Source organism: Juglans microcarpa x Juglans regia, chromosome 6D (assembly GCF_004785595.1).
Source record: "Juglans microcarpa x Juglans regia isolate MS1-56 chromosome 6D, Jm3101_v1.0, whole genome shotgun sequence".
NCBI classification, from domain to species: Eukaryota; Viridiplantae; Streptophyta; class Magnoliopsida; order Fagales; family Juglandaceae; genus Juglans; species Juglans microcarpa x Juglans regia.
In genome coordinates this window covers 4212497-4226284 of record NC_054604.1, presented here as the reverse complement: position 1 = coordinate 4226284, position 13788 = coordinate 4212497, and the positions used below count along the sequence as shown (strand labels likewise).

Here is a 13788-nt window from a genome sequence, read left to right as displayed (position 1 = left end):
CACGCCTCTCTCGAGAGGTAAGGAGAAAAGCTACTAAGTAGCCGGTTCATTAAAACACACCGTACACCTTGTTACGTGGCAAACCCAATTTAAGGGTTTTGCAGCCAAGAGTATCTCAACTACTTTCAAACACTCTCACTACTATTTTTTATTTTATTATTACTTTTTACCTATTTTTTACTAGTACTATTCAATATTCTATTATTGAAGGACAAACCAAACAGATGTGATTACTTCGTACATCTATCTCTTAGTTTCTCACAAAAACTCTTCCCCACCCGTACTGCTTCTCTCCTCCTTCGAATGGGTTAGTTTTAACTTTTTAAAAAAAAAAATGACACAGATTGGTCAGGTCAGTTAATTAGCACATTCAGTTGAACGGGTTGGGTTGGGCCCAAATCCCGCTTGGGCTGGTTGGGTTGCAATTCTACTAACATGGGTCATTCAACCATACTGTATACATCTGAACTAAACGAAAAAAATGAATCATCTATATTTATCAAACTGTTGATGAATTGACGCAAGACAGAATTTAGATTAGCTCTTAAGGCTAGTTTCAACAAATAACTGAGAATTGTCCAAAACACAGGGAAAAAAACTTTGTTGTCAATCAAAACGCTAGAATAATTTCCATTCATAGTAAAATTTGAAATTATTCTATGAAGCCCACAAGCCGGATTTAAATAGCTACAAAATTTGAAATTACGATGGTTTTTTCCAAAATGGAAAAATCTAAATTATTGTATGAAAATTAAATACATAAATAAATAAGAATCCTACAAGAAATTTGGCCACAATTGAAATCAAAATCACTTTCAAAACTTGAACTAAAATATTTACAAATAAGGCAAGAATGAACATAAATATATGATTTGGAAAACAATAATTGATACATAAATATATGATTTGGGAGCAAATAATTGATATTATTATGAAGTCATTTGGAGAAAAATAACTCATAACCCATATTAATTTGGGTTTGCACAATTCTCACCTGTTTGGAGAGAATTCGCCCTCAAATTCTAAACTTTCTTGCCTCGATCTTTTGGATGTCCAGTTGGATCAATGTTTATTTCCTTTTGTTGTATTGTCCTGATGATCATGAAAAAACTAAAATTGATTTGATCAGATCGAAATAAAATAATATTGAACATCTTATAATCCAAAATTAAGTTTCTTTCTCACAATGGCCGGGTTACACCAGAAATTGCCAATCGAGTCCACAATGGTCAAGGATCGGTATTATTGAGACACTCCAACATTAATATTGAATTATTGAATCGAACAGAGTGGAGAAATGCATTGTACTGAATCTTAATATTGGAACTCAATGTTGTAAGATTTGGGAGAAATGCATTACTAACATCGGGCCATCTTTGATCAAGCATGATGATGTTGATAATGCGGCTCAGGCTAGCTAGCTAGCAAGTGAGAATTATAAAGAAGATTTGTTAGATCATGGCATGATGATTTATATTTATCCTTTCGATCGGTTTGTAGTTATTGATGTAAAGCAACCAGCTAACGTCGAGCTGTCCAACGTGAATAACTCCACAATTACAGACTCCACGATTGACGTCTCCAGAATCAAAGATGCAGATTAAGTCTATTCTAGGAATTGTTCTATACATACCTTATTTGCTTTAAACCTTGTATGTAAAGTTTTCCTTGTGTATATCCTGACATAAATGTAGTGTGTCTATATATATTAAAATCCAAATGCTATGACAAGTTGTCAAAGCACGTTTATTTTCATGGTATTAGAGCTATTTTGGCATACGCCCGATCTTGCTCCACGATGTCTTCTTCCACTACATCCTTTGTCCCACCAAACAATATGATTCAATATGTTTCGGTGAAACTTGATGGTCCCTCAACCTATCTAAACTGGTCTTCCCAAGTTGAAGGAACCCTAAGTATTCATGGCCTTCTAGGTTTCGTGGATGGAAAGGAACTGTGCCTAGAAGAATTCTTGCTTGTTGAGCCAGGACAAGAACGTCAGAATACCAACTTTGTTTTTACACTATGGAATCAGAAAAACCAGTTTGTTCTGGTTTGGATGAAATCTACACTCTCAGAAAAGTGTTGTCAATGGTCTACGGAATTAAAACTGCCCAAGAAGCATGGATGACACTAGCAAATCGATTTGCGTCATCCTCAGCCTCAAATGTCAATCAACTAAAGCGGCAACTACAAGACTTGCATCAAGGAGGGAAAAGCTGTCTTGAGTTTGTTGAAGGAGCTAAAACCCTTGCTGATCAACTAGCAGCCGTTAGGAAGCCTGTAACCGAGGAGGATCTTATCTCCCACATCCTTGGAGGACTCAACAATGCCTACACACCATTCATCTCCAATTGTTACTTCGCACAGTGAGAAAGGTCACTATCTCTTACTGATTTTCAATCTGAACTTTTTACCTTTGAAGCCTTGCTTGAGAATCAACAGAGAAACTTCCAAGGTGATTATCAAAGTTTTGCTATGACGGCTAACAAGTTCGGGGGAGGAAAAAATGTCAAAAAGAATAACAACAAAACATGACAACCTCGCTTCATTACACCTCCATCTTAGAATCGTCTAGCAAACCCTCCTCAACATAATGGGCGTGTCCTAGCTTGGGCAAATGATCCTGATTTTGATCCTTTTGCTTGCCAAATCTGCAAGAAAATGAATCACATGGCTCTTGATTGTTTCCATCGATATGATTACAACCATCAAGGGAGACATCCACCACAACAACTGGCTGCCATGGTAGCACACTCCAACTCCCTTCATGAGAATAATACTTGGCTCATTGACAGTGGCGCTAATCAGCATGTGACTGCGGATCTCTCCAACCTTCAGTTGGCTAAACCATACAATAGAGGTGATAAAGTAGCAGTGGGGAACGGTAATGGTTTACATATTTCACATACTGGTAAATTCACACTACATGCACCCGGCTCAACCCTTCACCTTAAAAGTGTTCTACACTGTCCACAAGCTGCTGTCAATCTCTTGTCCATTAATAAGTTTTGTCTTGACAATGCTTGCTACTTTGTACTCATTGGTTCTCATTTTTATGTGAAGGACATCCTCACGAGCCGAACACTGCTAACAAGACGGAGTGAAGGAGGGCTGTATCCCATCCAAGTTGATTGTCATTCCATCAATAAATTTCGTACTCATGTTGCTCTCCTAGGTGTTCGCACAACTTTAGATGTTTGGCATGCAAGGCTCGGACATCCTTCCTTGCAAACCACCTGAAGTATCATAAAAACTTATGCCTTACCTACTTCAGGACCATCTACCTTAGATCATGTGTGTGAACCTTGCATTATGGGAAAGGCCAAGCAATTACTGCTTGATGAATCCTCTAGAGTCTCTTCTTCTCCTTTAGATATTGTGCATTCGGATGTATGGGTATCACCAATAACATCAAATGAAGGTCATCGCTATTATGTGCTTCTCATAGATGACTTTTTGCGATTTACTTGGTTGTATCCTATCAAAAATAAATCAGAAGTTTTCTCATGTTTTATACACTTCAAGTCTCCTGTTGAAAACCAGTTTTCCACTAAGATCAAACAATTACAAAGTGACAATGGGGGTGAGTATCTTTCGCATCAATTTCAAGAATTCCTACGAACATGTGGGATTCATCAAAGTCTCTCGTGCCCTTACACCTCACAACAGAACATTATAGCTGAGAGGAAACATAGACATGTCATGAAAGTAGGACTTTCTTTGTTAGCACAGTCACATTTACCTACGAAATTCTGGGTTGATGCCTTCATGACAGCTATATATCCCGTAAACCGAATACTCACACCAACCTTGTCCCAAAAATCTCCCTTTGCTAAATTGTTTGATCAAAAACCATATTACACTTTCCTAAGAACTTTCGGTTGTGCATGTTATCCCTTGTTAAGGCCTTATACATCACACAAACTAGCTTTTCGTAGCAAGCAATGTGTGTTCCTATGATATTCCCCCAATCATCATGGTTATCGCTGCCTTGATCTTATCTCAAAGAAAACCTACATCTCTCAGAATGTGGCTTTCAATGAGCATCTATTTCCAGAAAAAACTTGGCACTCCAACACTCCTCCTGTAACATCAAACGGCTCCATGACAGGTATGGTTCCTGATCTCACACCCTTTTATTCCCAAGTTCCTGATGAGCTACTCCTTGGACCAACTCTTGATAATGAGCCCCATATAAATGTTGATATAGACTTGCCATCCATGTCACCCGAAGCAAGCGAGACTCCTTCTGATATCCCTCCATCCAATGTTGCCAACACCAAGCATATCCCACAAGAAAATTCTTCTGATATCCCTCCATCCAATGCTGCCAACACTGAGCATATCCCACAAGAAAACCACAAGAAAATCCTCTTCAACATCACATGGTCACTCGATCCCAAACTGGCTCCACTCGGCCCAAACAGTTTCTCGATTTCAAAATGTTTTATACATGTAAACATCCTCCGTGTGCATTTACCAGTACGCTTAATATTGTTACACATGTTACCTTTTCACAAGCTGCTCTATCTCGAAATGGCAGCAAGCTATGCAACAGGAATATGATGCACTTCTTGCAAATGCAACATGGGACTTGGTTCCACGACCATCTGACCATAATATTTAATATTATTCGGACCAAGTGGGTGTACAAGCTTAAACAAAAATCAGATGGGAGTCTTGATCGATACAAAGCTCGCCTCGTAGCGAAAGGGTTCGAACAAATTGATGGAGTCGATTTTGCGGAAACTTTCAGCCCTGTCTTTAAACCAGCAACTATCCGAGTTGTACTTGCTCTTTCGGTTCAATATAGTTGGCCAATCCTACAGTATGATGTCTCCAATGCGTTCTTGCATGGTAGTCTTGAAGAACAGGTCTTTATCAAACAGCCTACAGGCTTTGTGGATCCCCACTTTCCGCAACATGTTTGCAAGCTGAAAAAGGCTCTCTATGGCCTCAAGCAAGCGCCGCGAGCGTGGTTTCTTTGACTCTCCACCAGTCTACTTGACTTCGGTTTCATTGGCTCCTCTGTTGATACTTCATTATTTACATATCATCATGAAGATATTCATGTCTTTGTACTTGTTTACGTTGATGATCTGATCATTACAGGGTCTTGTTTATCATTTATTCAGACACTCACTTCTCATCTCCAGCGAGAATTTGCTCTTAAGTCTCTCGGCAACCTTGGTTATTTCTTGGGGATAGAAGCCTCACGTGATGCTCATGGACTTCACCTAAGGCAGAGTAAATACATCTTGGATGTGCTTCACCATTTTCATATAGTTGGCGCTAAACCATATCCTGCCCCGTGTGTCTCTGGCCAAAAGCTTTCAGCTAGCCATGGGGAACCTGCTGAAGACGTGACTTCCTACAGGCAAGTTGTGGGCGCCCTACAATACTACACGTTGACTAGACCAGAAATTGCTTATTCGGTCAATCAACTTTGCCAACACCTTCATGCTCCCATTGAGATTCACTGGAAATCAGTCAAGAGAGTTCTAAGGTACCTCAAAGGCACAGTTGATCATGGTCTCTATTTCAGCAAAGGGACACTAGGACACTAGGACTCACAGCTTACTGCGACGCAGATTGGACTGGAGATGGCACAAACCGTCGATCAACTATAGGGTACAGTATATTCTTTGGTCCATGCCTTGTGTCTTGGTGTGCTAAGAAACAGTGTAGTTTCTCGGTCTAGTACTGAGTCTGAATATCGGGCACTTGCAATGGTGGTGGCTGAATTATACTGGATACGGATATTACTAAAAGACCTTCAAGTTCCATTGCTTTCTCCTCCCACTGTGTGGTGTGATAACCAGAGTGCTCTTACTCTTACAGCTAATCCCTTCTATCATGCTCGAACGAAGCATATAGAGGTTGATTTTCATTTTATCCGTGAAAAAGTTGTTAATGGCGATGTGAAACTTTGCTATATTTCCACCTTGGATCAAATTGGTGATCTTTTCACCAAAGGATTGTCGTCTGCTAGATTCCAAATGTTGCGTTACAAGCTCATGGTGTGTGATCTCCCCATTCGCGCGACCGCGCGCAGGGGGGTGTAAAGCAACCAGCTAACGTCGAGCTGTCCAACGTGAATAACTCCACAATTACAGACTCCACGATTGACGTCTCCAGAATCAATGATGTAGATTGAGTCTATTCTAAGAATTGTTCTGTACATACCTTATTTGCTTTAAGCCTTGTATGTAAAGTTTTCTTGTGTATATCATGACATAAATGTAGTGTGTCTATATATATTAAAGTCCAAATGCTATGACAAGTTGTCAAAGCACGTTTATTTTCAATCGAGCCCATGAATAAACAATCTTGTACGTACATACGTGAACACTAGATATCGATCCTGAAGATTAGTGACGACTAATTACCAAGTACTCTTGGTGGCATGCTCTTTCGTGTGTTGATAAAAGTCATGAACTTGTACTGTTTGTAATAGGAATATTACTAATTACAAGAAAAGCAATTTTAAATTCTAATCACATAGCTTACAACGACTAACTTACATTATATTATATATATATATATATATATATATATATATATATACACACACTTTATATATATATATATACACACTATTTTTTTAAGTGGACCCAACTGGACGAAAAACAATACACACCATACCACATGTACAGGACCTACTATACAAATTCAACATGGAGAACACCTTTTTTTTTTTTTTTTTTGTAATGGTGAACACTTCCCAGACGACTTCCTATACAAATTAAACATGCATGTAGAACACTTTTTTCGTTCTTTTTGGTTATGGCGAACACTTCTGCAATAAATTATGCAATGTAAATCTAGCAAGCTGGTTGGTTCATTCTACTCCACTTTCACATCTTCATCTTTCTTCTTTGCTGTTTGATCTTCATCTTTCACTTTCACCTCTTCATCTTTCTTCTTTGATCCTTCTTACTCTTCCAGTTTCTCTTCTTCATCTTTCTTCTTTGCTGCTTCTTCCTTTGCTTGCTCTAGAGCCTGTATCAACTTCAATAGGCATTTATCTGCATCATCTGATGACGACTTTGGCATAAGGTTCTCTGCAACATCAGCAGGTGTGATCTTCGTCTCCCCGATCAACCTCTGTATTGTGTCAAACATTGGATGCTTTTCAAGATCCAGGTAATTCTTTGCGAGCACCTTGAATGCCTCAAAACTGCAGTAAGAGAGCTCAATATGCTTGTCCATTCTACCTTTCCTTATGAGTGCAGGATCCAGCTTCTCCACAAAATTTGTAGTAAAAATAAACAGCCTCTCTCCCCCACAAGCAGACCACAGTCCATCGATAACATTCAACAGCCCAGAAAGTGTGACCTTATTACTTTTCTCCTCTTCCTTGGCACCTTTCTCGGGAATTTCGTTCTCATCATCATCATCTGAAGATTTCTTTGTTTTCTTCTTTCTTTGACCAGTAAGATCAAGTGAGCAGTCGATGTCCTCGATCACGATGATTGACTTAGCAGTAGTCTCGATCAAAAGCTTTCGCAGCTCCGTATTATCCTTCACTGCTGTGAGCTCAAGATCATAGACATCATAGTCCAACAGGTTTGCTATTGCTGCAATCATCGTTGACTTCCCTGTCCCAGGAGGGCCATAGAGAAGATAACCCCTCTTCCATGGCTTCCCAATCTTTTCATAATAGTTCTTACTCTTGCTGAAAGTCCACAGGTCGTCAACAATCTCCTGCTTCGTCTCTGGATCCATACCGATTCTTTCAAAGCTAGCTGGATGCTCGAAAAAGATGCTACTCCACATGCTTCGCTTCATCATGTACCATGGCGACTTTTCATTAGAACAATTCGTGTAGAGCTTCCTCTGCCGATTCCTCACACCAATTTCCTTCCCTTCCTTCATAACATGCTCCAAATATGACTCAATGATTAGGTCACGATATCTCTTATGAAACGTGAGCATGTACGACATCGTGGTCTCCTGGCGAGGATTATAGAAGGATCTTGATGTTTTGACTTCTTGTTTTACCTCCCACCAAATCTTAACCCCACGAAACTCATCCGCCACGGTTTGATGCACATCCAGACTCAAAACCACTTTGCTGTTATCTTTACCCAACTCTGCTTTGAGTCGTTTAGCTGTCTTGGGAGCTTTGGCGCTGAGGTAAGTCTCAACAGTTAAATAGGCATCGCTACGCTTGAACCGATCTTCTGAGGCCTCAGAGAACGAAATATTTATGTAGGGATTGAAGTAGTTGATGATTATGCTTGTATATTTATTGAAGTATCGTCGAAGCTCTTTAGGAAAATATTGTGGATAGAGTGTCCACAAAAGCACGATGCTGCCCAGGGCAGAGATCACAGATGCCCACAACTCACTCACAGTCGTTGGCAACATTGTTGGTTTTGTTTTTGTGGGGAGGGGGAGTGGGTTTTTTCGAGATCTTTGAGGTTGGAAGGTTTTTCTTGGTACACGTGGATTGAGGATGTGCGGGGAATCAAGTGAAGTACAAGAACTGGTTGGGGATCAGGTAATCATGAGGACTCTGCACGGACTTGCAGTGTTGAATTTAAAGGCGGTACGTTGTCTTGGATGGGAAGTATAGTCTGGTTACATTGGGCTGTTTGGAATGAAAACTCAATTCAACATTCTTAATTTATCTCATTTTGTATTATAATTTTTTAAAATTTTTATATAAAATATAAAAATAATTTAATTTTTTCAAATTTTAAAATAATAATAATATTAAAAAATAATATTCTAACTATATTTTATTATATTATTTATAAATTATCTCAACTCATCTCTAAATCTAAATCATATAATGAATAATTCAAGTATTATGTGAATAATAGTAAAAAAATAATAAATAATAATAATAAGATGTTTACGCTTTTATCCTTACTTTTAGTAGTGTCGAATTCTTGTATTTTTTGGACTGTTTTTGTTCATTTTTTTTTCCATTTCTGTCCTTGAATTGGTATTTGTTTATCATTTTTGTCCCTCTTGCCACTCTTAGTCAATTTACGATTTTGTCCTTTTTTGTTCTTCTCGAATTCTCGTGTTTTCATTTTATTCTACATTTTTCTTCTCCCCCGATATCTACCGCCTTCTAGTATATATATATATAAACACATCCATCGTACCTAATTTTGGTTTGACTTGTCCTCGACCTCCTAAATCATATTAAAATGATTAGTTGTCGGAATGAATTATTCTTGAGCTAGTACTGCAACTGTTTTTACCTTTTGGCCCCAAAAAAAAAAAAATCATAGTGGCCGAAAGCCGCCTCCATAGTGTTTATTAAAATATATATGCATGATTATACCTAGTTTGAGTTTGATTTGTCCAGTCCCTCCTTAATCATATTGGAATTATGGCAGAACATATTATTTGATAAACTGTATTGGATTGGTTTGGATATTGGGCCTAGTTTGTATAGAGATATTTTCATCTCATCTCGATATTTAAACATTATAAATATGAATATTTTTTAATTTTAATATTCAACTTTTTTATATAATAATTACTTAATTATTACAATTTTTTCAAACTTCTAAACAAAACACAAAAGAAAATTCAATATTTTCAAATCTCAAAATAAAAATAAAATTAAAAAATTGTATTATAATATTTTTAACTCTATAATATTTTTATTCAACCTTTTCTTTCTCCTATCCTAGAACTCCATAAAATATTTTAATTCAAACTATTTCTAATTTATCTCATCTCAACTCAAATATCTCACTATTATTCACAAACCATCTCAACTCATCTCATCTCAACTCACTATCCAAACCAGAAAGAATGCTTTAAAATATTTGTAAATAATAGTAAGATTATTTTTGAATAGTAGTAAAATAATTATTTTTGAATAGATATATAATATTATTTTTTGTATTTTGTTCGAAAATTTAAAAAAATTATAATAATTAGGTAATGATTAAATAAAAAAATTAAAAATTTCAAATTGTAAATTATTTTGTACTTGAGCTGTATTTGGAAATGAAATATTTGAAAATACTTGAGAGCAATTATTTTTCCAAACAGATCCTTAATTTATGTATTATATATGTCTTTTATTTTAGGCTGCGTTTGGATGCTAAGTTAAATTCAGCTGAATTGAGTTCTTTATGAATAGTAGTGAGTTGAGTAGTGGAGGGAGTTATGTGCGGCCCATCTAAACTAAGTTTAAAGTGTGTTTTGATGTTAAGATGAGTTTAATGTTTTTTATAGAAAATTGAAAAAGGTTGTGGGTCCCACATATAAAGATGTTTTAACTTAAAAAAATTATAGGTCCCACATGTAAGAATGTTTTGAGTTGGAATGAGTTTAGTAATTTGAGAGTTGGATATTTAGATGTTAGACTTAACTTAAAATTAGATTGAACTCAGCTAAGTTCAACTGATTTTAGGAACCAAACGCAGCCTTAGGATGCTATTGTCGAGATACCCTGACTTTTTAATGTTTTCTAAATTGCTACATATACATCCATCGTACATAGTTTGGTTTGATTTGTCCCCTCCCTCCTAAATCATATTGAAATAATGGCCAAAGCTCATTTTGGAATGGTATTTAGTTTTAATGTATTGCTTTTTTTTTTTTTTTTACTAATGTAATTGTTGAGAAATAATATTAGCAGCCACAGAATATACAAATACCGCACACTCTTTTAAAAGAAACGTAAGTAGATATAATATTCATATTAAAAAATTAATTTTTTAATAATAAATCTTACTCTTTTTAAAAAAAAATGTGCGACACTTTCACAACGTATGAGTATATGTAATATTACTCGTAAGTGTTTTACCTAATTTGCATGTTGAGAAAATTATTTGGAAAGAGTACTCAACTCCAACTTCATTTTTCAACAGTGAATTGTTGAAGAACGTCTATACACAAAATCTATGAACTCTCCTCCTTGTCAACTAACTAGGCTATATCGTCAACTGTCCTTTTTTTTTTTTTAATATTAAAAATGAAATATTATTGGGAGAAGTTACTATTTATAGCAGCCATTTTTGTACATATTACATGGCAAAATCTACACCACACATTTCTTAAATTTAAAATTAGAGATGGATGAGAGAAAGCTTATGAAATAGAGCAGAGATGAGAGATAGAGATAGAGCAGAGATGAGAGAGATCAAGATGAGAGATTGAGATGAGAGAGAGAGTGCAGATGAGAGAGAGGACGACGAGGGAGAGTCGATGAGAGAGAGGCCGAGATGAGAGAGAGAGTCGAGGAGAGAGAGAGAGAGTCGGTGAGAGAGAGAGACGATGAGGGATGAGAGAGAGACGATGAGGGATGAGAGAGAAGCCGTCTGGGTTTGGAGAAAAAAAAAATCAAGTGGATGAGAGACATCTACGTAGTATATGCATTGTGTGCACCACTACACTGAATGCTCTCTAGCACTACTCATTAAAAATACTTTGATTATTTTGATATATGTTTCAACTTTATTAGATCGTTGAGCTCATGTCAAGCCATGACGATGGCTGTATTGCTGACATACCCCAACAATATTCAATTACTAAATCGGAAAGAAATGAAACATATGCATTGAACACATTGTACTTGGACAGGTTAATTAGAGAATAAGTCGTAATTTACTTGGAATATTGGTGATTTTTTTAATTATAGTATTTATTCAATATAAATAGTTTAAGCTGTTTCAAAAAAAATATATATATAAATAGTTTAAGGATGCTCAAATATAGAACAGCACTACACTTACTGAAAATATGTCTAGAATGTGTGTCTCGAAAAGTATATTTTATTGATTTATTTATTTTTCATATATTTTTTTCATTATTATAAATATTTTTAAAAAAATAAAAAATATTTATAATATTATTAAAAAATATTTTCTTAACCACTAAATAAAAAAATAAAAATAAAAAAGGCGTACAATTTTGGTCCCGAATTCGGAATCCAAAAGCATTTCTCTCAAAGTCTGCTTATAGAACTGGACGTACGAGACAGCCTGGCAATTGGTATGCCGTCCTCGACAAGTGTACGTGAAGTACATCGTGGGCACAGAGAAATGTTGACGAATAACAATAAAAAAAAAATCTAGAGTCACCGATATTTGATCCCGATTTATTTATTTAACTTAAAGATTAAGAAATTATTTTTAGTGATGTTATGAATTTTTAAAAAAAAAATATTTAAAATTATAAAAAAATTAAAAAAAAAATTGTTCTTCTCGAGACTGGTCTCGTGCTACATCCTCGGAGCACTGCTAAAAAAAAAAAAGGTCATGCCAGCGGGCTGTTGCGTTTACACTGGGGTACTGTTTGTTATAAATTTTTTGTTTTTTTTTTTAATTTTTATTTTAAGTATTTTCTTAATATTCTTAATCATTAAGGAAAAAAAAATATAATTTTATTAATAGTCACTTTCTTTACTATTAAATAAAAAAAATTAAAATACATAAGTAGTAAAATTGAGTAGTAAGTTTGAAAGATTCCACTAACATTTTTCAAAAATCAAATGATAAGTATATATATAATAATGTAATGTATGGTTTAATGTAATATGCTAGATTTATTTTATAATATTTTTTTAATAAATTAATAAATTATATTAAACTAAGTGAATATATAAATTTGTTTGTATAAAATTTCAGGATTGGTGTGTTTGGAATTGGGCATAAAATATTGGTCAAATCTAAAAGCATAGTGCCATGTAGCTATAATCAATAGAAAATCTCATGATGTCTTGCCTCTCGAGAGAGGCGTGAGCCAATTTCCATACCTCTTCTCCTGCTTTATATTATTCTCACCAACTTTATTACTCATCATTCTTACATACATATTAAATATCATATTTTTTATTTATTCTTTTAAATTAATAAAATTATTCTACTCATCATCCATATATCATTATATATTTAATAAAATAATAAATTAAAAAAAAGATAAAAAAAAATATAATATGTGGTTTGTAAAGATGACGAATAGAATTTTTCTATTCACACACATCAACGACATGCAAGCCCATATCCTAGAAATATTTTCTTTTAAAAAAAAAAAGAAGATTATTTAACTCTAAATAAGATTTGAAAAAAATATTGACCCCTAAAAAACCTAAAAAAAAAATAGCTTGAGGTTTCGGGAGAAAAACGGCTGGGTCAAATTATTACATTGCAATAATATTAATTATCTCGTTATATTTCAGTTTTGAGTAGTACTTTTCATGGCGATCGAGACTTCTTCGGACATCATCTTAATTGCCAATACACAAGCCATAAAAAAACCAATGAAATATAATTTATTTATGATTGAAATATCGTCTTCATATTTTTATTTGTAAAAGAAATTAATCAAGATTTCAATTCATGTGCATGCAGTTGGTTTGGATGCAGTAGTTTGTTATAAATATTTTTTAAAATAAATTATAATTAATAATTATAGTTATTATTATTATTATTATTATTAATATTTTAAAATTTATTTTAGAAGTTATGAATTATTTTGATAAGAGAGAATAAGACTGGAAAATTAATAAGCTTTAGCTTATGCTTATAAGGGCATGCATTGATCATGCCCCTGCATGGTTGGGTCCAAATTAAGGGCTGAGAGTTTGAATGATTACCCCCCGACATCACAAAGCTAGTTTTGTTGAGTATCTAGCTAACATATAAATTAAATAATAAAATTATATTATTTTATTATTTTATATATTTTAAGTAAGTGATGATTTCAAATGATATCAGAATAGAGATCTTGAGTTGAATCGACTCGACTCTACACTACTTCATCATATTAATTAAATATTTTACATGTTGGATCTATTGATTAAAG

General features: G+C 34.8%; 1 protein-coding gene across 1 annotated transcript; it reads right to left on the bottom strand.

Moving 5' to 3' along the window:
- Window positions 1-6632: 6632 nt before the first annotated feature.
- LOC121233935 (AAA-ATPase ASD, mitochondrial-like) lies at window positions 6633-8520 on the bottom strand. The gene has a single exon (XM_041129709.1). The coding sequence runs from the start codon at window positions 8374-8376 to the stop codon at window positions 6940-6942; it is 1437 nt and encodes a 478-aa protein (XP_040985643.1). The 5' UTR covers window positions 8377-8520; the 3' UTR covers window positions 6633-6939.
- Window positions 8521-13788: the final 5268 nt, after the last annotated feature.

Coding starts and splice junctions, on each gene's coding strand:
- LOC121233935 (XM_041129709.1), bottom strand. CDS start 8,376: ATGTTGCCAACGACTGTGAGTGAGTTGTGGGCATCTGTGATCTCTGCC.